The 25,893-nt window shown below is 34.7% G+C and overlaps 1 protein-coding gene across 3 annotated transcripts in view; it reads right to left on the bottom strand.

Annotated features, from left to right (window-relative positions):
• The window catches only part of LRP1B (LDL receptor related protein 1B), a 2,222,640-nt gene that overhangs the window by 336,977 nt on the left and 1,859,770 nt on the right, over nucleotides 1-25,893 (bottom strand). For all 3 annotated transcript variants that reach the window (XM_072613193.1, XM_072613191.1, XM_072613192.1), the window contains 4 exons: nucleotides 22,027-22,210; nucleotides 19,736-19,821; nucleotides 14,270-14,392; nucleotides 11,591-11,772 (listed from right to left, as the gene is read on the bottom strand). In XM_072613193.1, the coding sequence (XP_072469294.1) occupies nucleotides 11,591-11,772; nucleotides 14,270-14,392; nucleotides 19,736-19,821; nucleotides 22,027-22,210 (575 nt within the window). The remainder of the gene's footprint in view (nucleotides 1-11,590; nucleotides 11,773-14,269; nucleotides 14,393-19,735; nucleotides 19,822-22,026; nucleotides 22,211-25,893) is intronic.

Below are 25,893 nucleotides of genomic sequence, written 5' to 3'. Positions count from 1 at the left end.
ATATGTAGACACAGCCAAAACTGTCTCGGAGCATTTGCCAAATGACTGTCCTCTTGATAACAGCAGCATTGTTCTAGTAATTATAAAACCAATAGTCAATAAAACCAAAAAACAATCTGCTAGATTATTTTTCAGTTCCTGCCAGTACAAATGTCCTTCCTATAAATAAGAAATGTGCTACTTGAAACCTACATGTATGTCAACTTTCTGGTCAACTGAATAGTATTTTCATATACTGAAAATTCTACCACTTAGAAGAATTCTGTGGTAAATCATTTATAATGTGAGTGAAGAATTCATCATTTTGTCAAATCAGATTTTTGTATTTGGAATACTCTTGAAGTTATGTAGAACTGACACTGAGGTCAGACATATGATATACTTTACAAGTTAGCATATCAGAATTTGAGACTACTGACTTTCCATAATCATCTTCTTCTAATTTTGATTATTTTTACATGACAACAATAAATAAAAACATCTTGGATTTATGTGTACTTTCTCTGGATGTCCAAAGTATGTTTATATGGATTTAAATTAATATTCAGAATAGCAAAGAGTGCTATATTTTAAATTCAAAGTAATATTCATATTTAAAATTATTCTTTGTATATTTTCTTATAAATTCATAAACATAGCATCAATGTAAACATTGGTTAAATGAATACATCATAGAAGGTATGCTTTAAAAAGTTTGATGCTTAAAATTCCTGAAAACTCTTTTACGCTAATATGTAACCTCAATAAAAGTTTGTTTTTGTTTTTTAATAAAGAGGGGGAAAGGATAGAGTTTCTTATATTGTGTAGCCTTTCTTATTTAAATGAGACAAAATCTAAGCTCATCAATAAAGTCCTTTTTTATAAATTCTCTATATGGAATATTGTCATAGCTTAAATAGATCCATAATGTCACTAATTGTTCAATGATGTACAAACAAGCAATATAAGTAGCTATGCATTCATACTTTTTCATTCTCAGGGCGATTCCTGCCCACAGAACACGATTTCTGTTGTCCATATGGTAACTTCCTTTTCATTGGTATCTTTGTTTTTATTTCTATAATTATGATAATAATTTCTATAATTATGATAATAAGGCCCTAAGAGCTGCTAAAAATGAATCATCAAAGCAAAGTATCAGTCAGTCATCCAAGTCATACTTACAAGTCATATATTTTACTATAATATATATTGTACTCTATTGTAAGGGACGCTGACCGCCACACCATCTGGAACGCCACACTGATGGACATCAGGTAAACTGAGTCCGGAGCAGGGAAGGGTGAACAAGATGGCGCTGGAAGGGATGGCCCCACCTCTGGTTTGTTTTTGTCACTATAGTTCCAGCTTGTGTTCATTTCTATAGTTTTGGGTTTGTTTATGTGTGTTACCATGGTTCACTGGGCTGCCTGGCAAAGACTATATAATCAGAGTGCTTGCTTGAATAAATCAGAGTTGCTTCACTGACCCGCTCTCCCGCCTCATTCTTTTACTCGCGAGCTCCACAGGAGGACGAGCAGCCTGCTGGCCAGGCATAAGACTTGCTCCTCTCAGTAAGCTATGCTGTCACCGTAGCAACTTGGCGCCCACCAACGTGGGGCCATAGCACTCTATTGTATTTATTTTAAAAATCCAGGTCAGACACAAATTACATGTTTTTATTAAATAAAATATTGTAGTCAGCAGAACTCCCTAATCTTAAATAATTCCAAATAATTGGAATTTCACTGTTGTCATTTGTGGTGATCAACTTGGGTGACCCTTAAAAAAATATACACTAAGATTGAATATAGATGATCAAATATATCCATTGGATATAGAAGGTCCATAGTAAAAGCATATAGTATAATTACATTTTTCAAATTTAAAGGTATATTTATTGAGCAACTACCTAAATGAAACTCACAATTTAAATAGAACATGGTTCTTAACCTCATGGAATTTATGTAAGGTATTCTAGTTGAGGTTTAAAGAATGATTGTGAATTCAACAGCTGAAAAAGAACAGGGAGAGTATTCCATCTATATGGAATACCATGAGCAAAGGAATGAAAGACTTGATAGTGTTTTGAGGGGCAGAGAATATTTCCATTTTGCAAAAGCATCAAATACATGTAATAGAGCAAGATGAAAGATAAGCCCAGAAAGGCAGTGTGCTGCAGAGATGGCAAGCAAAGTAGGATTTTTTGCTGGTTTTGTTTTAGTATAATCAAGTGCCTCTGATAGAATCTTGCCTTTATTAAAACCAAGATACTTTGCTAGGAGTAAAGTACAAAAACAAGGGTTTCTTTAACTAGAAACAGTATATGTATCTGTATTGTTAATTATTTAATGTGATTAAAGAAGGTCTTCCCCACCCATTAATGGACCTGGCAAGATTTGCAGGAAGGCCCACACCTTTTGTTAATGAGGCACTGGTTCTCAAGGGTTGTGATGCCTTCTGACTCTAAAAAGTGTATAAAGACTCTGAGGTTTGGTTTTACTTTGCAGCTTAGTTTTTGGAAGAAGCTGTGTGTGCTAGATAAGACTCTGGGAAGCTGCTAAGCAGCCCCTGGCTTTGAAAACTCAGATGTTGGTGCTTCCCTTCCTGGTAACCCTGTATATATGGTCAGGAAGTTGCATCTGTCTGTTGATTTGTGATGTATGTATTGCTTACTGTCAGACAGTTTGTAAGCACTGTCTTTTGATTTAGATTTCTCTGTATTTTCTCTGAAGTTCAAGATGCTGACTTCTTTCCCCTGAACTAAATGAATGATAAAAGTGACCCCTCAAAAGTTGTCTTTCCTTTTATAAATGCCAATCTAAGAACATGTGATTGCAAGCTCCTTGACTATGTTGGTGTGCTTACTGATACAGCTACCTTACTCTGGAGAGCACTGAATACCAGGCAGAAGACTTTGGACTCTACTTGGTAGGCAATGACAAGTTTTGTGCAGTAGAGTGACACAACTATGTCTATGAATAATAAATATTATTCTGGCAGAAATATATAGAATGGATTGGAAGTACGTGAATGACCTTTGGCAAGTGGTTCAGTAGATACAGAGCTAGACCTAGAGTAAGGAAAATCTGATTTCAAATCCAGCCTCACATACTTACAAGCTATATGATTCTAGGCAAGCCACTTAACCTCTGTATGTCTGTTTTCTTTTCTGTAAAATGGGGGTGATAATTCTTATCTTCCAGAGTTGTTTTGAGGATCAAATGAGATCTTATTTGTAAAGCACTTTGTTAACCTTAAATCATTCTATAAATGCTAGTTGTTTATTATTATTGCTGTTATTTTCACTTTACTTCTCTTGACCTCAGTTTCTGTAAAATGAAGAGGTTAAGTTATATGATTTTTGAGATCCCTCTCAGTTCTAAATATCTGACCCTATTTTCATAGTGTCAAGAATATAGAATAGGAGGCTATTGCAAAAGTCCAAGCAAGTGGAGAAAAAAAAGGCCCATTCTAGGCACTGGCAGTGAGAATTAAGAGAAAGTGATAATCATGAAATCTTTCATGAAATCATGAAAGAAATAATCAAGAAGTTGAATTGACAAAATTGGTACCTAACTGGATGTCATGAGAGATCTGAATCAAAGACAACTTAGAAGAGACAAACATGGGAAACTGGTTGAATGGTCCCACAGACAAAAATAGTAAAGTTAGAAGAACAAGGGTATTTAAGAATAAAAATGAGGTGCTTAATTTTGAGTGTGGTGAATTTGAAGTACCAATCAGGACATTCAGGTGAATATATACTGTAGGAAGTTGGAGACACAAGGTTGAAGCTCGGAAAAAGAGGTCTGCACTAGAAACTGAGATTTAGAGATTTGGCCATGATCTACAGAGTGGTGGTAACTGAAGCCATGAAGGTTAAGTTAGATTGTGAATGGAATAAGTGGAGAGAGAGAGAATGGAAGGTGGCTAAGAACAGACCCTTCAGAGAACATTCAAAGACTCCAGAGGAGATAATAAGCCACATGTGAAGGAGTTAGAAAGGTCAGAAGAAAATGAGAAAAGTGTAGAATCTCTGAAGCCAAGGGAGAAAGACATATTTATTATTAGAGGGTGATTAGCAGCATCTAAAGCAGAAGAGATTAGAAAGATTGAGAACTGACAAAAAAGCCATTGGAATTTGTGGTCAGTAATGAACTTTGAAAAAGATGATTTTATTTCTATGGTGGGGGAGGAAGTCAGAGGTTTCTTTGAGATGATGAGCAGCTAGGTGGTACAGTGGATAGAGTGTTTGGCATGCGGTCAGAAAGACATAAATTCAAATCCAGCCTCAGACACTTACTAATTGTATCACCGTGAGGAAGTCACCTAACCTCTGCTTGCCTTAGTTTCCTCATCTGTAAGATGGATATAATGGCACCTTGTCTTCTAGGGTTGTTGTAAAGATCAAATGAGATAATAATTATAAATCAGCACACTGTCTGGTATATAGTAAGCACTATATAAATGTTATTTAATAGTATTAATTGCCAATAATGTAGCACCATTCAATTTGATTATCAAGCAATTATTTAGGGCTGATTATGTTCTGAGAGTACAAAGACAGGAATGAAAACCATAAGAAATAGGTTGAGTGGAGGAGGGGCAAGTTTTAGGAGAGAAGATTCCAATAGGATATCTAAAGGTAGATGTTAGAATGAAGTACAAGATAGTACATTAGGGGACTGGGGTGGGAGAAAGGAGGGAATGAATAATGAATATTCTGATTTAGTTATCACCTACCCCAATTCAATCTACATCTAATAAATGTATTTAATAAATACCTACTGTGTTTAAGTTACATGCCAAAGTCCTGTGAATATAAATAGAATTTTAATACCTGTTGTAAAGGTAATTAAGTTATATTAGTTATCTTTTAAATTTTGATCTAGATCTTTGATTTCATTGGTGTCAAAGACTGCTGGTATGGAAATCCTCTCTAGATTGACAGCTTGTCTGCAATTGTCATCTTAGAGTGTAGGGGTCACTGAGATATAATGTGATGTACCCATAGCTGTTTGTCTTATGTTGGAGGGAAGGCTTGAACCCAAGTCTTCCTGACTTCAAGGTCACTCACTGTCTATTATGTCATGTTGCCTTGGAGCAAACTCAATGGATTGCATTTCTAAAGGAGAAAGGGCAAAAAGGAAAATCCAAAGAGAGGTTAGGGGACACCCACATTTAGGAGAGTTACTAGTGAAAAGGCCAGATTGTGCCAGTAAAGGGAAGAGGATTCTGTCATGGAAATAGCGAGGGGAGAAAACATGAAGAAGGAAGGTGGTTGAGCAACATTGTCAAAAGCAGGAAAGTCATGAAATGAATTCGCTGGTGATTTTGAATAGCTTCAGTAAAGAGATAGGGTTAGAAAGCATGGCAAGGATAATGACAAATTAGGGTGAAACAAGGAAGGAGACGCAAAAAGTATGAATTGTATTTCGTAGGAATTAAGCACTGAGGGGATGGTAAGGAATGATTCATGGAAGACGTTAACAGAAGAAAAGTGAATAGACAGGATCAGAAGTCCAATTTTGACAAGTGATAGGGTTCATAATATCATAAGATCATAGATTTAGAGCTGGAAGGCCATTAGAATCTATTGAATCAAAATCCTTCATTTTTACAGATTTGACAGATGAGAAAAAGGCAAGGAGATGTTAAATAACTTGCCAACAGTCACACAGTCAACTAGTAAGTGTCTGGGGCAAGTTCAAGCTTGGATTTTCCTAATTGCGAGTCAAGAATTCTCTCCATTAGATGCCTAGCTAAAACACTAAAACAGAAGAGGAGAAGGTAGGCGAATATATACACAAGTTTTTGGTATTAAGAAGGGAAAGATGGGAGGCCTCATAATAAATGGCCTCACTCTTAGGAAAACAGGACAAATCATTGTTTTTTTTTAACATAGGGAGGAATAGAGTTGAGGCTTAAGAAAAAAGGAAAAGGTTTGGACTTGTCACTCTGGGGAAGGTGTTAGGGAATTCATCAGTTATTAATATAAGGAGTGCCATAAAGTGAAAAGATCTCAGTTTAGTTTAGATAAGTGAATTTTTAGTGAACTCATCCCAATTTTGTGAATTCTTCTAGTGGTAGAGAGCAAAGTAGAGTGAGGAGGAGGGAAATGTATGATAACAGAAGACAAAAATGAAAACTTTGAACTTCACAATCTTGTAAATAGAAGAGTTTTAGTTAACTGTAAAGATATAAGGTCTAAAAAAGTGTGATTGATATTTGTGTAATGATGAAGAACATGGGAATTCAGGTTGATGAATTAGGAGACTAGAGTGTTAAAAGAATCACAATTATCAATCATGAAGCAATCAAAAAGGATGTCAAGGGTTGAGATGAAGAGGAAGTTGATAAGTTAGTGCTAAAGTCACTGAGGATGATGGAAGAGTATCCTTGATGCTGATAAAGGAAATCTACAAAGATTTGGTCATTGTGATGTAATTGAATGATGAGTGATTCAAAGAAGGAAGATTTATTGACTTGGCAGTGATGAATAAGATGTATGTGGACTCTGTGAATTGAATCATGAAAGGAAGGCCAACAGTGGAGTTGGTTAGTAAGGCAAAGGGGAAAGATGAGTAAATTGGTAAAAAAAAAAATTTTTATCACAATCAAGTTAGAATCACAAAATTATTGAAATATAGAATAGTGTATCATAGCTGGAAGGGATAAAAATGCTTCAAATATTTACATTAGGTTTCGAAACAGTAGTCTCTCCTGGGGAAAACCAAAAAAAAAGTCATGTCCTTAATTAAAAATTCTTGCAAAGCCCAACTCTCTCTATGAGAAACACCACTGACACCATTATTTGCATATATGAAACAACACATAATGCAAATCAGAAATGGAAAGAGCCAATTGATTTCCCTCTAAAGAATGACATCGTTTTTAATGCTATTTCTTCCATTCAATTCAACAAATATTTATTAAGGTAATGAACAGTTACTGGGGATACAAATATAAAACTCTGTCTACTCTCTACGAATTCACATTCTACTGTCTCTTTTTGAATAAGGCCTTATAACTTCTTTACCTGTGGGTTGTGACCCTGTACAGTGTCCTAACCCACAGTTTAAGAAGCACTGAAGGGATCCCAAATGGAAAAAAAATTAAGAATCCATCTATGCTGATTTAGACATTTATCAAAGAAATAGAAGTGACTGTGACATTTTTTGTGTGTCATATTCCAGGGTACTTGGATAGTAGCACTACTGAAAAACTATCATTTTATTTTCCCTTTTAGAAGGTGAATTTAATTGTTTCATAAAAATGGTTCAATTTTTATCAGCTACTAAGGTGGTAATATACCACATTCACTTAGGAATCCAAATATTATCAAAGAAAAAGAAAACTGTAGGAGTCTTTCATAATAGTCCCAGTAAATTACTACTTTGGTGTTTTAATTGACAATTTTAATAGATAGGTTTATGTTGATGATAACTTGAGGCTGCTTTCTGTTTATGAGATAATAATAACTATAACCTGGGAGAAATCATGTACAAAGCTGAGTGTTGAGGTGTTTGTTAGCCTAGGATATCGTTATTGCTTTGTAAACGGGAATCTTTACAAGTCTATCATTATCAACCAAATATGCTTCCTTTATTTTGAAATTAAAGCTACTTCTTGAAATGTAATCTATGGAAAGGGAAGCTACTTACAATGGTTCAAGACAACTGGATGGTAGCTTGGACAGTCAGTAGTCAATTTCAGTGAAGAGTTCAAAATCATTGTCCACTTCTGAATGTATACGGTTAATACAGTTGCCTGCCATTCGTATATTTGAAAGGAACATATTATAGAAATAGGGACTATTGTGTGATTCAGAATAACTGATCTGGTTGATCAAGAACTGACACCATTCAAAAGTCATTGAAATGTCAAAGAAAACATTTCAAAAGTAAAAGAATGATGAAACAATTATAGTAACACTGTACAGAAGAAAAGCACTTTGTAGCCTTAAACTGCTGTATAAATGGAAGGTACTGTTAATACTATCATCATTATTAGCTGTAATACAGTTCTCTTTCTAGGAGCCAAGGTAGTAATTTTAATAACTTAATTATATACACTGTAAAATAAAGGTATAAAATTATAGACAGTGCAAATAAGATATCCTATAATATGGTCATTTACCCACAAAGACATATGAAGAACAACAAGAAATAGACTCAATGTATTAGAAAGAAGAAGAAATCTCATCAGCATAATACAAGATGATTACTGGAATGCTGGAATGAACAATATTATTTGAAATTGATTTAAACAACAGCAGATTTAAACTAGTGTGGTTACTATATTATTTGCTTCAGTTTATGTTCTCTATTTTAAAAAAAGTTCCTTCAATTTTGTTATGTCAACAAGCCTACTAAACATAATTGAATCTGTATTAATAAATTGCTGTTGTAGTAAATACATAGTCGTTCTAAGTTGTAATGAAAAAATTGTAAAACATGCCTCCTCTACCTAAATAATATAACATAATTTAAAGCTAATGAATAATGCAATCTGTAGCATTCTTGCAGTATATATGTGTTGTATGTGTGCATGTGTACGTGTGTGCGCATGTGCTGCACACAGGATTGGGTTGTATATCTGATACTGCAAAGCAATTTATTAGAGACAGCATGGACTCATAGTCTGAATACTTAGTTTTGGACCTAGTTTCCCTCCTCATTAGTTGTACTATCTTGAGTAAGTGGCTATATTTGAGATTCTATTTCATCATCTATAAAAAAGAATATTTGTACCTCTTCTTTAAATACCTTCAAATACTTTCTTCAAAATGGGAAAACTGGAGAACAACATGTTGAAGGCAAATTCAAGGTGAACTAGAGGAATTAGGATTATGGCAATCCAAAAATTAGGATTTTAGTAAACAAAGGTGCCAAAGTCGGGAAGAGAAATCATCAGAGAGGAAAATGATGATTTTGCTTTTGTATATGTTGAATTTGAGGTGCTAATGGAGAGGTACAACAAGCATTGGAAATCTGACAATAAAACTCAAGAGAGTCTGGGGCTGGCACCCTTCATTTAGAAATAGTCTATATGGAGATGTAAGTCAAACTATGGGAATAAGTGCTATCAGGTAAGGAGAAAATAGAAGGCTATGGAAAGAAACTTCAGGAATGTTAATATTTAATAGAAAAGATAAGAAAGGAAAGGACAATAAGTAAAAGTTGTCAGATGTCAAAATGATGTACATATTTAAACATCACCTTTCATTAAGGTATGTATTCATAAATTTAAAATTAAATATTCAATCATAAAAGACATCACCTAAACAGACAAAGGCTTAAATAAATTGCAACATGATATTTGTGTGACTTGCAAGAATACAATAAAAACGTAATATAATTAAAAGACAATTGAACTCTAAAGATATTTCAAGGATATCTTTGGTGTAACATTTCTGAATGTTGATTTGTAGATGACAAAGCTAGGAAGGTTAGATAATATGTTAAATTAGAGGGTCGTAATGCAAAAAGATCGTGATAGAAAAGAACATTGTGCCAAATCTAATGAAATGAAATTTAATAAAGGTAAATGTCTTGCATTTGGGCTCAAAAAATCAATTCCCCAAGTTCAGAATGAGGGAGATGTGATGATGGTAGTTGAGCTGAAAAAAGATGGAGTTTTATTGGACTGCCAGCTAAATCTGAGTCAACAGCAAAACACAGTGATGGGGCGGGGGGAACTATGGTTATCTTAGGCTAAATCAAGAAGATAGTATCTATAATACTGAGAATGATACTGTCATTGTACTCTGCACACATCAAACCATATGTGGAGTGTTGTGTTCAGTTCTAGCATGAAGCAGAAAAGGCTCAGATAGTGGAAAATAACAGATTTCACTAAGTATTTGAAGGGAAATCATGTGGAAAAATAATTAGATTTCTGTCCCGTGGCCTCCTAGAACAGAACTAGAAATGATGATGGGAAAGTGTCAAAAAATAGATTTATTTTTGAAATAAAGAAAAAAAAACTTTCCTGCTATCCGTTTTCTAAAAGAGAACTAATGAATTCTGAATGCAAATTGATGTACAATTTTTTTCATTTTCTTTATTTTTCTTGCTTTTTTGTGACATAGTAATGTGGAAATATTTTTTACATGATTTCACATGTAAAATTGTATATTGTTTACCTTAGTATGGGGTATGGGGTAGGGGCTAGAGGAAGAAAGAAGAAAGAGAATTTGAAATTGAAATTTTATTGAATTGAATGAAAAATTTAAATTGTAAAAAAATGCTAAAAATAAATAATATGAAAATAAATAATTAATGTTATTAATAATAATAAATATTAATATTGCTATCCAAAAATGGAATGGAATGCCTTAGAGGTAATGGGTTCTCCCATATTAGATTTCTAAAACAGGAGGCTGGAAGATTACTGTTCAATATAGTGTAGGAGGATTTCTTATTCAGATTCAAGTAGATGTTGAAGTACCCTGCAATTCTAAGATTCTGGGGCCTTCTCAATAAATCATTATTATTGCCAAGCAGCAGTGATAGCTCAACAGGCATTGGATAGAATGAATTGGTAGTAAGTCTAAGCAGAATGGCTATTTACATGTTATATCCCCAAGTGGAAGGTATAGTTCTTAAAGAGAAGGATAGTTTTGTTTTCTTTTGGTTTTAGCTTGTTTGCCTTTTTTTTTTTTTTTGTATCCCCAGCATTTAGGACAATGCTTAGAACACAATACTTGAAGAATACATGTTGAATATCTCACTGGATACTCAAGCTCTGACAAGTAAACTTTTGCTTTATCTCTTTGGCTCCCCTCTTTTTTCTGTTCAGAAGATCACCTTTTGTTTCTTCCTGACTGGTAACTCAGACTGGATTCCTGGGTTCTTCAGATCTGACAAATGAGCTTTTGCCTCATCTTCCAAGGGTCTTGAACTCCCTTCCTGGCTGGTTTCACATCATGCTTTGGACACACTTTCTACCCCTTACTCCTTTCTAATTCCCTTTTCTACATTGTCTTTTGTTTTAGAATGTAAGGTCCTCAAAGGCAGTGACTATCTTGCTTGTTTGAATTTGCATCTCTAGTTCACAGAAGAGTGCCTGACACATAAAATAAGCCCTTAATAACTGATCTCTCCATCTATCCATTGTGAATTTTATAATAATTCTTAATACCTCAGGCTGTGGGTATTAGAACCTAGTACAGGGTCTTAAAAGTGAATTTTACTAGTCAGTGCTCCCTGAGTAAGTACACAAGTACTAGGGAAAATGAATCCGGACATTTCAGAACACATTTAAATGCTTTCTAAGAGGGCAACTACTTCTCAAATGTAAAAACAAAACAAAACAAAACAAAACAACAGAATCCAGTTATTACTTTTATCATACCATATTTAACTTTTACCATATTACAACTGGTGATCACATTTACATTTTTAAAATCAGTTCCTACTTAATATGTATGTGTATACATACATAATCAGAGCACTGATATGAACTTTCCATGCTCTGAAAGACAATGTCAATCTAATTGGCTTTTTTCCCCATTTAACTGAGTTATTATTGATATGAGTTGTGTTGCTTTTATGTTGATACAGAAATATAATTGAAGTTAAAATTCTATATTACTGCTACATACCCAGCCCGAGGATCTAAAGAAAGATCCCTGGGGAACTTCAGTCTTTTGCTCACAAGTATAGTAGGGTACAATCCATTGAGTTTGGATACTTCGATGATCCTTTTTTCTGTGTCAGACCAATAAAGGTTCTTTCCAATCCAATCAACAGCAAGTGCATTAGGAACTGCTGTGTTGTGCACTACCTAACCAGGGAGGGAAAAAAAGATTACACTTGTTAAAAGTATACTAGAGCAAGAACTGAAAATTATTTATTGAATTTTTTACAAAGATATAGGATTGGTATTCTAAACTTAAATATTGGGTTTAGACAAGGTTGAAATCATACCATTTACTTCTGCATTTTTATTTACTTAGAGGTGAGAAATTATCCAATATATAACTCTGTCCACAGAGACTATACTGATTTAAATTAAAAAAAAAAGTCAGGTAGGGCTGACAACTGTGCAGTTGTTGATCATGTTTTAATGATACTGTTCTATTTGGATCTCTGTTACCAAAAAAGAAGGAAGGAAGGAAGGAAGGAAGGAAGGAAGGAAGGAAGGAAGGAAGGAAGGAAGGAAGGAAGGAAGGAAGGAAGAAGGTAAGAAGTAAAGAAATTTGTACAAAAGCTGAAAGCAAATGTTGACATTTCATGGGCTCCCTAGAGAAGATTTATTATTTCTTGCAATATTTTTCTTTACTCTGCCAACACTCCTTTCACTACTTAGATGAATAAAAGGAAAAGGAAATTAAAAAATAACAACCATACAACCTAACAGAGGCAAATATATATCTATATCCTCTTACCTAATCTTTACTTCAATTCTGGCTAATCATAAGAATAAATTCCCTGGAAAATGAGATATATTTATACAAATGTGGCAGTTATAAAATGACCAAAAAATTCCATTCAGTAGACTCTTATGTAGCAATAACTTCTTTTGGGGTTCTTGTTGGGGACCATGTAAATGGTAAATCAAAATGACTGAATTGGGGAGTAATGCCCATTTCTACTTATTATATGGATATATTATAGAGAAGGAAAGAAAGATCAGTTTCCTCAGGGACATTGATTTAATCTGTAGGTACCTGTCACCTGGCTATAATTTATAAAAAATAATTTAGATTAAGTAAAACCAATGCCGGTAGCGGAAAAGTTTGAAGACATCAGTTATGTCAATGAAATGCACACAATAGACTAGAGGACGGAAACAGTCTGTACTGTATGATCTAATTTTAAGATCAAAACTGGCATCAGGTGCCTACTACTTTCATAAAAGGGCATGCTGGGGGATGGCCAAATATTTCATAGTTGACCAAAGAAGCAGTCAGCCCTAGGGAATAAAGATGCATTATGTGCAATTCTGTGGCCTCATACCAGGCTATAATAAAGTTGAGTGCAACAGTGGAAATGTGAAAGGTATTACAATAAAATCATGACTACTTTTTCTAAAACACCTAAGAGTCTTAAAATATATAAAATCAATCTGCAAATTTGAACAAAGACATGACTCCAATGGTAAAGTTAAATTTAAGCCACCCATCAAAAAAGTGAAATATTTAATTGATTTTATTTGATCTGACATTGTGGAAGGCAGCTAGGTGGTGCAGTGAAAAAAGCACCAGGTTTGGAGTAAGGGAAAAAAATGAATATAGTCTAGCCTCAGATACTGCTTAGTTTTTTGACACTGGATAAGTCACTTAACCCTCTTTGCTTCAGTTTTCTCATTTATAAAACGAACTAGAGAAGAAATGGCAAACCACTCCAACATCTTTGCCAAGAAAACCCCAGATAGGGTTACAAAGAGTTGGACCCAACTGCACAACATCATCATTAATACGGAAAGGTGGAGGTTGATTGATTTTTTAAAGTGAGATAGTTGAATCAATTGGTTGTTTTTTGCATTGCATAAATATAGCCTATGCTATAATGAGTTCCTGAAACATCTCCTAAAACCTTTGCCCTAAAGAAAAACTCACCCGATGTCTTATGCTTTTAAAATAGGCTATCTAAAACAACCAATTATTGCCATGTTCTTTACACTTAGAAATTGCTTTATAACAGACTGTAATTCACATCTCAAAGGAGTTAATAATCTTTGGCAGAGATTATTTTGCTCTAAAACTCAGGATTATAATTATGGAAAGGGAGACTAATCCCAATTTGACAAACATTTTCCATATCTGAAGATGTAACATGAAATTTCATCATGATAGTATTAATTAGAATTTTCATGATCTAACATATATACATTCAATTATCTCCATCTGTTGTGAATTAATTCTCATATTGCTATGTTTTCAATCTAGAATCTTTCATTTAATTCTGTAATGACCAGTTCTCAAATTTAACTTATTCTGCACTATATAAATCAAGACAATTGAATCTTGGATCGCAATTAACTAAAACCAGAAACATTCATCATGTTTTCTATGATTGTGATAAAAAGATCAAACTATATTTATCTGATTTGATTTTATCTTATCACAAGTAATGTTCCCTAATGAAATATGAACATTAAAAAAAGTCTCCTATTACCCTTTAAGTGTTTATCAACTCATAATGTACAGATGTGAAATTTAAGCCAATTTAATTCCCTAGACAAGTTGGGTCATTACCATCAACTAACATTACCTATTCCATTCAACCATACTAATAACATTATTCTAGTAATTCCATCTCCGTTAGTTTCTAGTTACCTTAATGTCACTTCCATTTAGATACATCCTATTTATTCGGCTGCCATTGGGTCGGCTGGAATCAATCCAATAAATGAACTCTTCTCTGTAATCAAAATCTATAGCAATAACATTGTTTAATCCCTAAAATTAAAAGGGACAAATTTAAAATGTTATTTTATTTTGGCATTTTATTTTAGACAATTTTTTTCCAAAGCATGTTATGAGCTCACAGGTAAAACCACATATTCATAAGTAAATGTCATATGATGGTCAAAGTAAACAGCATTTACAAGCAATAAAAGAACCCAGTGTGTTTACATCCCTCTATACTACATATTTAAGATGGCTTCATGATTTATTTAGAAAAATAATCAGAGTAGGCAACACAGAGCTATGCTACGAGATAATGATCTAAAAAGAGTAATTTTTACCTTTGTGGAAGTAAATGTGAATACTGGTGATCTAACTTCAGTCTAATTTTAGCTTGGAATACGTTTCCTAAACTACTTGGTTAGTTGACCAAAGAGGGTGGGGGAGGTGCATTTCTGAATCAGAGAGGTAGAAAAAATTCTCCAGAGATTTAAGACTAGTCTTGCATAGATATCATTTGAAAGACAGGGGAGAAGGCTTAGAAACTTTAGTATCTCCATATGCTCTTGTCCCAACAACAACATAGATGAGCTTCCTTCCCTTTCATGCTTCAAATAGCCCCTTAGGCAATACAGTATCATATTAGAATTTAAAAGATATAACCTTAGGTGTGGATTTGGCCGAAAGGGAATTGGGTAATCATCATCTGATTATTCTACATGGTTGAAATGTGAAGAAATGTCTCCCTTCTGACTAATGGTTATGCATTTTTTAGCAGGTAACACAACAGAAATACAGTTGATGAGTTTCTGGCAGCTACAGATCTTTGGTTTGGCAGTTCTGCAGTCTGACTGATTTGATTTGGGGATTGTGTATCCAGATCCTGGGCATCTTCTTAACTACATAGTTGTTCAAATGCTTGCTTGGAGGTTATTTAAAATCTAACCTGTTGTTTGGATTTATAGATTTACTGGCTCAATGGACTAAAAGATTTTAGGTCAGAGTTTTAAACACATGGACTGACTTTCCAACGTTCAAGAATGATTTATGAATACGTAAAAAACTGTGAATTAATAATTAACTGGAGTGAATGCCAGTGGGCAAAGTCCTCAGTCACTTTACATCAATGGATCCAGGCTAATTCTAATTAAAGCTAAGTAGATTGCCCAGCTAAGTAACACATTGGATAGAATGCTGGTCCTGGAGTTAGGAGGATCTGAGTTCAAATCCAGCCTAAGATACTTACTAGCAGCATGACTGTCACTTATGAGCTAGGGAAGGAAATGTTAAAACACTCCAATATCTTTGCTAAGAAAACCCCAAATGGGGTAGGGAAAACTTCTATATGACCCATCTACAAAACAACAGGTGGGTAGGGTGCCAGTTCCTATTCAAACAGGTTGAGGGAGTCTCCTGAGGCCAAAAACAAAAAAAATTGTAGCTTATCTCTTGGGTTATTAGTAGGCTTTAAGGATCCCAGGAATTTAGATGTATTTTAGAGTTTGTCTCAAGGTTTAACTATAGCGACAACTTAATTATCACAGGCCTTTATAGTTCTTCGACCTGGACTGAATCCAAACACCAAATCAACTATAAAAATCACTCAGTGTTCCAAAGTTTTCAGTATGAATAATGGAAAGATAGCTGGGGTTGGAGCCAGAAACTTAGGGCTATCACTTCCTTGACCTTGTGAAAAATCACTTTCTCTGACACTTTTCTCCTCTGCAAAAAAAGGAATTGCAATGTATATAATTAAATAATTAAGATATAATGCTTATATCAATAATGTAGAGAGGCAGCAATGTGTAGCAGATAAAGAGTTGGTCTAGAGTCATTAAGTCCTGGATTCAACTCTCTTCTCTGACAGGTGTGATCCTTAGCAAGCAACAGGTCTTCTCAGTTCTTCAAGCAAATGTCTAAACCAATAATTTGTAGAGCAAGTACACATTTTTTATCAGTAGAGAGAATTCCTGCATTCTGAAATTGCCTAAATCAGGGAAATTACAGGTTTATTCTCCACCCTATATTCTTATACTATCTATTTCACAGAATCGTTAGAAATATCCAAATGTATTTGTTGTTTAGTTGTATCAGTTGTGTATGACCTCATTGGGGGTTTTTCATGGCAAAGATGCTGGAGTGTTTTGCCATTCCTTTATCCAGCTCATTTGACAGATAAGGAAACTGAGGCAGATAGGGCTGAATGATTTGTCCAGGGTCACATAGCTGGTAAGTGCCTGAGGCCAGATTTGAACTAAGTTCTTGCTGACTCCAAGCCCAGTGCCCTATCCACTGTGCTATCTAGTTGTGGTAAAGATGCTATAGAAAAAAGGAAGGTTCTGATTTAAAACCTTTCCTGTCCCACTAGGTTTTATTCTGAATGACAGGAGAGAGGATATCATTTTTCACCCTTATATCCAAATACAATGCTCATTGTAGGTATTTAAGAAATATTTTAAAAAAAAAGAAGGGGAAGATTTGCATGACTGAAGATGATCTAAGACTAGAACCAGTATAGACTAGGTCTTGATAGACACTAAGCATTCTAAAAGCTGGTACTTACCTTAAGGTAAGTGTCCTTAGGGTACTTAGGATCTCCTTAGGGTACTTAGCAAGTTAGAACCTGAGGTTAATAAGGTCAAGTCTACTCTAAAATGCTTATATTGACTAGTTTTACATGAGAAACCTTCTGTTCCCTGGTATTGGCTGTAATAGAGAACCAGAGTATTGAGCTCCACACAGACTCATTCCATTTGGTCACAACAAGGAACCAGTCAAGATTATAATGATGGCTCAGTGTAAATCCTTCCTTGCTACTGGAAAACCAATTAAATCTGGAGTATCCTTACTGACAATACCAAATGTGTGACCCTGGACAATTTATTTCATCTTCCAGTGCCTTTAGAAACTCTTTTAAGCTTCCTAAGGATAGCACATTATTACCAATGACAGACGCTAGCCAGTACTCACTGTGCCTCATACATCTTTATAAAATTTGACAAAATAAAAATGTAGTAAAAATGTAGCACCTGGATACCTTAGTTACACACACAATAAACACAGAAGAAAATCTTTAGGTCAAGCAATTTAACCATACCTACCTGGGCACTAAGTATATAGGTTTAATGAAAATTCTAAACTATTACCAGTATATTTTAGATTGATTCAACTAATCAACTGATTATGGTAGCAACCTAGAAATCTCCTCCCTATTGCAATGTTGTCTGTCTCAGGAGGAACAATTTAACAACGATAGTTTTGAGGACCTAAAAGGAGACTATATTGGAAATGCACATGATCATGCATAAAACTTCAGCAAATATTCCACCTTTGGATGCCAAAATTAAATTCTTTCTTTACATGAATGGATTTAGATATTGAAAATCCAATTTGAATTTGACACATAAACTTTTAATTAAAGTTACAAACACATATATAGGAATCTACATTGTGAATGTGTGTGTGTGTGTGTGTGTGTGTGTGTGTGTGTGTGTGTGGATGTGTGTGTCTTTACAAGCAGCTAGATGACACAGTGGATACAACACTGGACCTGGAGCCAGGAAACCTGAGTTCAAATCCTCCCTCAATCACTTACTAGGCGTATGACTCTGGGCAAATCACTTAGCCTCTATCTTAGTTCCTCCATCTGTAAAATAATAGCAGTTACCTATAAGAACTGTTTTGACAATAAAATGAATTAATATTTGTAAAGCACTGTGCAAAACTTGAAGAGCTAGATAAGTACCAGCTATTATAATTATTACATATACATGAATTTATAATGTAAATATGTGGATATATGTACACACACACATATTCCCGTTTCACCAAGCTTGTCAAATTCTTCAGAAGTTTTACTCTAAAGAGTATCCACAGAAAAGAAAAGTTCATTGTTCCCTTTACGGAATAGTAGGGAAGATACATTAAAATAGCTAGGGGGCATGGCTAAGTAATGTCTGAAAGCTGCTGTTATCCCAGTGGTTTCAGAACTGAAAATTGGTTTCATCAAAATCCTATTTGCTTCTCTCATTTCTTTAGCTGAAGATTTGCACCCTTTGGTTCAAGATGATTAATTTGGGAAATTGTGTTGTATTTCTCCACACAATTTCACTAGAATAAAAGGTACTGTTTAAATTGAATTGGTTAGCATTCCTGAAGCTACTAGATTAATTCTCATTCAAAAAAAAAACCCCATGCTATTAAAAACACATTTTCTATATTTGGTATATATATTTAAGGTCTAGCATGCATAGATAAAAACTACTCTTTAGAATAACCTCTTTTGGGTTTAGGGGTGACCTTTGATTCTAAAAGGTTATTACAGTGAATCAAAAGTCTGGCAATTGCTGTCAAACTGGCAAGCTTCAAATATGAGCAAATAGGCAGACTCTATGTCTGTCTGCTAAGGAGCAGTCTACCTTAATCCAGGGAGACTCACTGCTATGGTTTCTCCTTGAGAGATGGTCTCAGTGTCAAGGGGATCTGAGATTAAGGCAGCTCAGCAGCATAGTATATAGAGTGCTAACCCTGGAGTCAGGAAGATCTGAGTTTAAATCCAACTTGAGAAACTTACTTACACATTCCTATACAGATATATTCACAATGGAAATTTCTGTAAATGGTTTTGGGCTTCCATTAATTGAAGTCTATGTGTCAAATTCAAATCAGATTTTCATTATCTAAATTCATTAATATAAGGAAAGGAGTAAAATTTTGGCTTCTATAGATGATTACGTGCTGAAGTTCTGGGTGATGCTGAGTGACAAGCACAATTTCTGTCTGGCTCAGTTTCCTTCAGTGAAAAATGGGACAATAACAGCTCCTACCTCTGAGGGTTGTTGTGAGGATCAAATGAAATAATGGTAAAGCAGTTATAGTGTCTGCTACGCAAAAAGGAGGTGCTGCACAAACACCTACTCCTTGCCCCCTCTTCCAGGCTCTCCCCCACCTCGGACGCATCCTGAGCAAAGGCTAGCCTGCACTGCTGAAATTTCCTCACTTAGGTCATAGGTATTTCTAAGTATGTTAATTGCTAATTATGAAAAAAAAAAAAAACAAACCTGGTTAATGAAACATGATTTCATTTCTTTCAGTACACATAAAAAGAAACCAGGACTGAAAACCATCTTTATTTTCTGCCATGTATAATAGTCATTTTATATCTGTCATCTCCAAGTTAGACAGTTCAGTGAGAGCAGGGATCACACTTAATTTTTCTTTGTATCTCCACATAGACATGTGAACCTTCATTTACTATGAAAGTTTCTACATTAAAGTTAAAAAAATCATCACTTTTTCCAAGTTGTGACAGTGCTTCTTGCTTCCAAATGGTATATCAGGAAATAAAATCAAATCAATAAGCATTAAAAATCAGTCTTGATTAAACTACTGTACCTGTTTCAACAGTGTATAGTTGGATCCATCAGTGCTAATTTTTCTTATTTCATGATGGTCTGCAAGAATTAAGAAGGGCTCTTCATCTAAATCCATGGAAAAAAAGAATACATTAGACTAACTAAGTTAAAATTGTTAACTTTTCCCGCTCTATTTTGCCTGTGTGAATACAATGATGTAAATTTTAAAATATATATGTTATTCTCTTAAATTATTAGTCACAAATAAGGATCTCAGGCTAGATTTATCCTAAACTGTAGAGAAATGTAAGCCGCCCAATGAACTTAGAGCATACAAACAGGTAGTTTTAAGAAGCAGCTGACTCGTAAAAGTAAATCTGTCATAATTCTTCTTTATCATTCATCTTGATAAATAGTGGATTTAAAACTAATTATTAAAAACAACATGGTCTTTGGCTACCAATATGACCTTACTGAATCTATAAGCAGCATTTAATGCGTACCTCACCCTTGAGGTAGACCCATACCCCAAGACAAGTGAGAGTCACTTTTATTTTTCTAAATATTTAGAAAAAAATACTCCACATTTGTCTCAGTCACACATTCCACAACAATGTCTTACATTCAGGAAATGTGTCCTTTAAAGTTACTCCTTCAACTAATGTTTTTATTTTATCCTCATTTGAGCAATAATAATAATTAAGGATGACTACCAAATTTCTTCTAGTTTTTGTCTCCTCAGGCATCATTATCACAGTTATTTTTACTTTTATTTGGGAGTCTTAATTTCCAATAGTTTGATCATTGTTGTTTCAATCTAGCCTGACTTCCTAGAGAAAATTAATTAGCTTGTTGAATGGGTCTTACTATTTGAGATACCATTTATTTGGACAAGCAGTCTAAAAGCTAGTTGCTTTCCCTTATGGAACTAATTTATGCAAAATGAATAATTTATTTACTTAGCTAAGTTACATTAGACTTAGAGCAGATACTGCTCATATTGATGAGAGCAGTATGGTAAACAGAAGATCTGATTTCAGTATCAGAAAGTCCCGAGTTCAAATCTATTACGTCCTTACTGTATTATACCTTGTAAGAACCAAAGAAACTTTCTAACACTATAAATTGAAGAAAAGTTTCTGATCTTCAACAGAAGAGAGAGTTTCCTTATATCAATGAAGTTTCTATGCCTTCCCCCCAAATGTATAAATTGGGTTTGTTTTATGCTTTGCAAAATATATTCTACAGTTTATTAGGCCCTGTTTTACATTTGGTTAAAGGTCTAGACTTTTGCAACAAAAAAATCAATAGTACTGAGAGAATTTCCCAATTGTGTTTTTCACTAGCGAAACGTATTTTCCTTCAAAAACTGAGCTTTTCAGCAATAAAAACTGATGCTTCATACACAGTAATTTGTAATGCAAGAGGTGACAAACTTCTTCCAGTTATTCATATTGGGGGTATCTATGGCATGCATAGATTATCTATAAATCTCCATTTTAGTCATGACTTTCCCTTGGTCCATCCACAAACTTTATGCAAGCTCACATGAAAGAACAAATTCAAATGGTTCAATTCCTTCCCATTTCTGGCTCCACAGTACAGATAAAAGTGCTAGCAAGAAAGGAAGAGTGGTTACAAGTAGAATGGGAGGAGAGAGGAACTGGAGAATCCACCAACTGCTTGTGAGGATAACCCCCAAATAATCTAGAATGGAAACAATTCTAATTGTAATGGATATTTCCCTTTAATTGACAGACACAGCTTTGTCAACTGCTCAAAAAGCAACTTCTCATCTCTATTCCTTACAACTTCCCAAAAAGGGCTGGTAGAAATTTTTCCTTTAAAACAAAGGTAAAGCCAACCTATTTCATGATTTAACTTGCCAATGATTTAACATGGGTGACTGAGGCCCATTTTTTATCACACACAAAAGTAAGGAAAGACATATTGTCACAACTTTGTTTTGTGATGCGGCAGAAAGTGAATTGGACAGTTCAGAGCCATGTGCTAGTAAGCTGTTTAACATTCTAGGCCAAACATTGCGAGGAACATGTGACAGCAACGATGCCAGAGATATTTCGTTCTGCTGCTTCTGAGTATTCCCAGAGCCCAGTGAGGACTTAATAATTAAAAATATCATAATACACTGTAATTATGCACAAAGTAGTGTGTGTAAGGAATACAAAATTGTAGCAAGCAGATTCCTATATCCTAGAAAGCCAGGCTTGATTTTGCTTCCTTGGAAGCAGGCCAACGAGAGAGACTCCAAAACTCAAGGTGTTTATTTTATAACCGGTATTGCATCCATGGATAACTTCAATGGCCTACCTGAGAGTGATTTGCAGCCATTTGGGTTATCTGGTTGTATTTCGTACCCATCTGTACAAAGGCACTTGTAGGTTCCATATGTGTTAATGCACTGCTGACTACAAGGGAAACCTGAGGAGCATTCGTCCATGTCCACACATGTTTTACCATCATCCTTCAGTTGAAATCCAGGCCAGCATTTACACTTGGGGGAAAAAAAGCAATCCATTATCGGTGACAGCATCTTAGAATATTCACATTCACAATATAACAAATACAATACGGTAATTTGTTTATAAACTATAAAGTGACACACATATATATACATACATACTACACATATATATGTCAACTATGTGTAAATCTCCTAGCTGTCGCTCATCACCGTCATCATTATAGAATCACTCGTGTATAGAGCTATGACTCTGTGTATATGCATGCAGATGTGGGCAGATTGATTAGGACATGAACACAGGGTACCCATCAAAATTTAGAAGGTAGTAATAATGATTATATCTTCAGCAGGTAGAAGAGAATTACTCAGCTCCTGGTTAACAAAAACAATGAATAAAATACAAAGCTACAAAATTGTTCATTTTTTCTGCTGTCCTCCATTCCTGTACCCCAGGTGAGCTCCTCGTCCCTGGCCTACCTTGGCCTGCTCCTTCCATGACAGTGACTTCTTCAATTAAACTACTTAGAATCTTGAGATCTCTGTCACTTTCTCTGGGTTTCTTCCCAAAGGTGGCCTGTCTCCCCAAATCCAAGTTCTCTCTCTCCGCATCAACCTAATCTCTTTTGAAGAGTTGGTTTGAGGGTGACTTTCATGCTGTTTTTCCTGTGTCATGCTTTGCACACCTGACAATGGAACCAGAATTGCTAGTTCCAGCTCTGCATGACACACTGCCCTTTCCTTAGCAAGTTTCTTTCAAAAATAAAATAATCAGAGCTAATATTTGTATAGCACTTTATGGTTTACAAAACACTTAAAAATGCCATCTCATTTGATCCTCACAACATTCCTGGGAGGTAAGTACTATCATTCATACATACATATCATAGGTGAGGATACCTCATCTCACAGAGATTGTCACTTGCCCAGGGTCCTACTGCTAAAAAGTGCCAGGAGCAAGTATTGGACATTTTCCTTACTCTAAATCCAACATGCTATCTACCATACCACATTGCCTTCAGGTAAGAAAAATCATCGCTTACATTGTCATCATGCAAAGGATGCTCACTCACTTTATCTCTTTCAACCCTCACAACTATGTGAAAAAGCAAAAGTTACTATGCTTATTTTACAAATTAAAAAACAGCAAAAACAACAACTGAGACTGCATGAGGTTAAATGACTGGGAACAAGAATCCTATTCTTCTGATTACCAGTATATGAATTACACTGACTCAAAAATGACAACATTAATGGTTTTCTTTAATAGTCATGGGGTTTTTACACTCTTGGTAATTGTAGCTTCCAACACAAGGCTTAACTGGGTGCTCAATAAAATCTGTAAGTTTGATATGATTTGATTTTTCACAATCATTTTCAATCTATCTAGAGAAGCATCTGTTAAAAGTGGAGCAAAGTTTGCTGTGCCAGTGACTTCAGTAAGCTAAACCCTCCAGGTATCTGTCTTCCCTCTAAGACATGGAATGCTTATCTTGTCTTGTTCTATTCCTTCAAGCAAACCATTGGTCATTGCACCATGAGGGAGCAACACATAGCACAACAACAGACCGAGCACTGCATTTCATCCAGTTGTTGATGGAGATATTTTTTTATTTTGGCTAGTATTGCCTCTACTTCAGAGCTCTGCTTACACAAGGAAAGCCAAGAATATAAAATTAAGAACATCATAGAATAGACATTTTTTTAGTGTTACATGAATATAGGAGATAAGAGTCAGAATATTCTCTAAAAGGAATAAACTGGAGCTCTTGACTAATTCAAATTGCTCATGTAAGGAGAGATTTTTGTAATTAATAAGGGAAGGCAGTTTTTGGAAAACAATTCATATATTTCTCCCTCTGCATACATTTATAAAAGGTAATGATTTAAATGCTTTTATTGGGACAATAAAATTAAATGTCTTTGTCAGCAGATCTGCACATCTTTCACTACTATTAAAAGAGAAAAAAAAGTTTTGATTCACAAAAAAAGAATTATTTATAAATTATATATATTTTCATATATTTATATGTGTGTTTGTATGTATGTATTGAGTGTCTACCCATGGGAAGAAAAGTTAAGTGGGAACAAAGGAGGGACTGACCATAGGTTTGAGAGTGAGCACTTGGAAGTATTCTTTGAGGATTGACTCACATGGTTTTAAATATCATGTCAAATATCTATGATTTTTGTCACTCTATCTTAATAGAAAAGTTTTAGGGAGATGCTTAAGACTTCAGAAAAGTTAAATGTTGTGCTTAGAAACACAAGTCAGTGGTGAGATCTGAATCCAGGTCTTTCTGATGTCAAGTTCAATACTTTATCCATGCTGCCTCAGCTCTCACTGTAAATAATTAGAGTTTGAGCCATATTAAGAGTATGAGTTAGAGGCCTTGGAATTCAAAAAGATTTTATGGAGAGCATCTATCAACATTCCTTTTACCCTTCTCTCAGGGTCATGTTCTCTGATCACCTCAGCTATCAATAACATGTCCGTTTCCTCCACTGAATGACTCTGATGTTTTATTTTCTGGGGAAACAAACAAACAAACTTTATTTCAATCCTGACTTGTGATACCTTTTGCATTGCTGTTTTTTAAAACCATTTTCACATATTATTATGTTGTATCATGATTATATTGTAAACAACAAGGATTCTGTCTACAAACTCTCATCTCTAAGTGACTATAAGATAATTATGTAAATGTTTCATCAGCATCTCAAATGCAATATATCCCAAACTGAGCTTATTACTTTCCTCCAAAACCCACTTATCTTTGTATATTTACTATATCTTTCCATGCTACCCCTGATCCTCCCATATTCAAAAAACCTTGGAGATTGTATCTTTTTCCACACTTCTAATATCCAGTTTGCCATTAAGACCTGCCATTTTGGTATCTATGATATCTCATATCCATTTCCTTCTTTCTTGTTCCACTGCCACCTAATAATGGCTTCATCACCATCCTTGGGGACAACTGGAATAGCCTTTAATAAATATTCTTGCTACACTCTATTCCTCTCATCCATTCTTTACTGCATTGCCAGATTAATCTTCATTACACTTAAATCTGATTATATCATTTCTCTGCTCAAAACTTTCAGTGTCTCCCCATGGAGTAAATCTTAAACCTTTTATTTACCTTGACATTCATGACCCTCTACAACTGGAAGACACCTCTCCTTCTCATCCAACTTTATAGTACATGGATTATTTCTTTCTACATTCTCTTTGCTCCAGCCAAAGTAAGTTACTCTCTGCTTCACATTTTCCCAAGAACCTCTTTGCACGTTGGTTTTTTAATCAATCAACTAACATTTAGTGTGCAACTGTCTTGTGCCAGGCACTTTGCTCAGCATTGTGGTTAAGAAGAAAGACAAAAAAGAAAACAAAACAAAATCCACCTGTAAAATTCCTATTCTTCTTAAAATGCAGCTCTAATGTCATCTCCATGAAGTCCTTTTTGTTCCCTCATTCAGTAATGACTTCCCTTTATGAGGCACTTATTAAGTATTATTTTATACTGGTATTTTTGAAAAATGTTTTATCCTATTACAAGGCAATAAGCTTCACAAATGAAAGAATTACATCTTATCCAAACGTCTTTTCCAATACAGTTTTCTGAAGAGAATATGTGCTTAATAAACGCTTGATGAATTACACATTTCTTTATGTCTCTCCAACCCCTATATAGTTCAACTTATACATGGAT

This window comes from Notamacropus eugenii, chromosome 5 (genome assembly GCF_028372415.1).
Source record: "Notamacropus eugenii isolate mMacEug1 chromosome 5, mMacEug1.pri_v2, whole genome shotgun sequence".
NCBI lineage: Eukaryota > Metazoa > Chordata > Mammalia > Diprotodontia > Macropodidae > Notamacropus > Notamacropus eugenii.
This window is presented reverse-complemented; position numbering and strand designations above follow the sequence as displayed.